The sequence below is a fragment of the Mesitornis unicolor genome, unplaced genomic scaffold (genome assembly GCF_000695765.1).
Source record: "Mesitornis unicolor isolate BGI_N332 unplaced genomic scaffold, ASM69576v1 scaffold33263, whole genome shotgun sequence".
NCBI classification, from domain to species: domain Eukaryota; kingdom Metazoa; phylum Chordata; class Aves; order Mesitornithiformes; family Mesitornithidae; genus Mesitornis; species Mesitornis unicolor.
The window spans coordinates 1227-1984 of NW_010175887.1; the positions used below are offsets into that span (position 1 = coordinate 1227).

General features: G+C 68.3%; 1 protein-coding gene across 1 annotated transcript in view; it reads right to left on the reverse strand.

Moving 5' to 3' along the window:
- The window catches only part of HP (haptoglobin), a 3074-nt gene that overhangs the window by 829 nt on the left and 1487 nt on the right, over positions 1–758 (reverse strand). Inside the window, exons 2-4 of the mRNA XM_010181577.1 lie at positions 592–653; positions 351–449; positions 69–143 (exon numbers count right to left, since the gene is read on the reverse strand). Of these exons, the coding sequence (XP_010179879.1) occupies positions 69–143; positions 351–449; positions 592–653 (236 nt within the window). The remainder of the gene's footprint in view (positions 1–68; positions 144–350; positions 450–591; positions 654–758) is intronic.

Consider the following 758-nt stretch of genomic DNA (forward strand, 5'->3'; position numbering starts at 1 on the left):
TGGGAGGCAGCCCCTCGGCTGCCCAGAGTGACCCCTCGCAGCCCCAGCTCCAGCTGCTCTGCACTCACCTGGCTCACAGACAGGGGTCTCCTTGCCAGCATCGAGGCTCACCCAGGCGTGGTCCTCGTCACATTTGTAGATGCCTTCACAGGGAAATCAGAGTCAGCACCCCTGCCCGGTGAGGGGGCCTGCAGTCAGGGGTGCACAGAGGCACTTGTGCCTCCCCTGGGTGAGCAGGGGCAGCTACTCCCAGCCCCGAGAAAGGTGGGGCGGAAAGCTGCATCAGCTGGCATTGGGGCAGCCCCATGCACCCCTGGAGCCTGGTGCCATTCCCCTGCCGGGTGCCTCACCATCGCTGCCGCGCAGCTGGTAGTGCGGGTCGCAGCGGTACCGGATCAGGTGCTCCACGTAGCCGTGCTCGATCTCCGCAGGCTTCGCACAGCTCCACTCTGCAGGCAGAGGATGCTCCGCTGGCCCACAGGACCCAGCCCAGGACATTGCCCCCCCTCCAGCAGGACCCTCCCCGGTCCTGCCCCACACCTGCCCCCTGTCAGGCTGCCCCAGTGCTCCCACCCTCGCCCTGGGAGGTACCGGTGGCAGCTGTGGTCTCCAGCACAGTCCAGGCCAGGCCAGCGATCAGCAGCACCGTGGGTCTGTGGGGAAGGGAGAGGAGCTGAGCAGGGAGCTCCCACCCCAGCTCCCAGCCCGTGGGCTCCTCCAGCACCAGAGCCTGGCCTGGGGGCTCCCTCCCCGGGGCT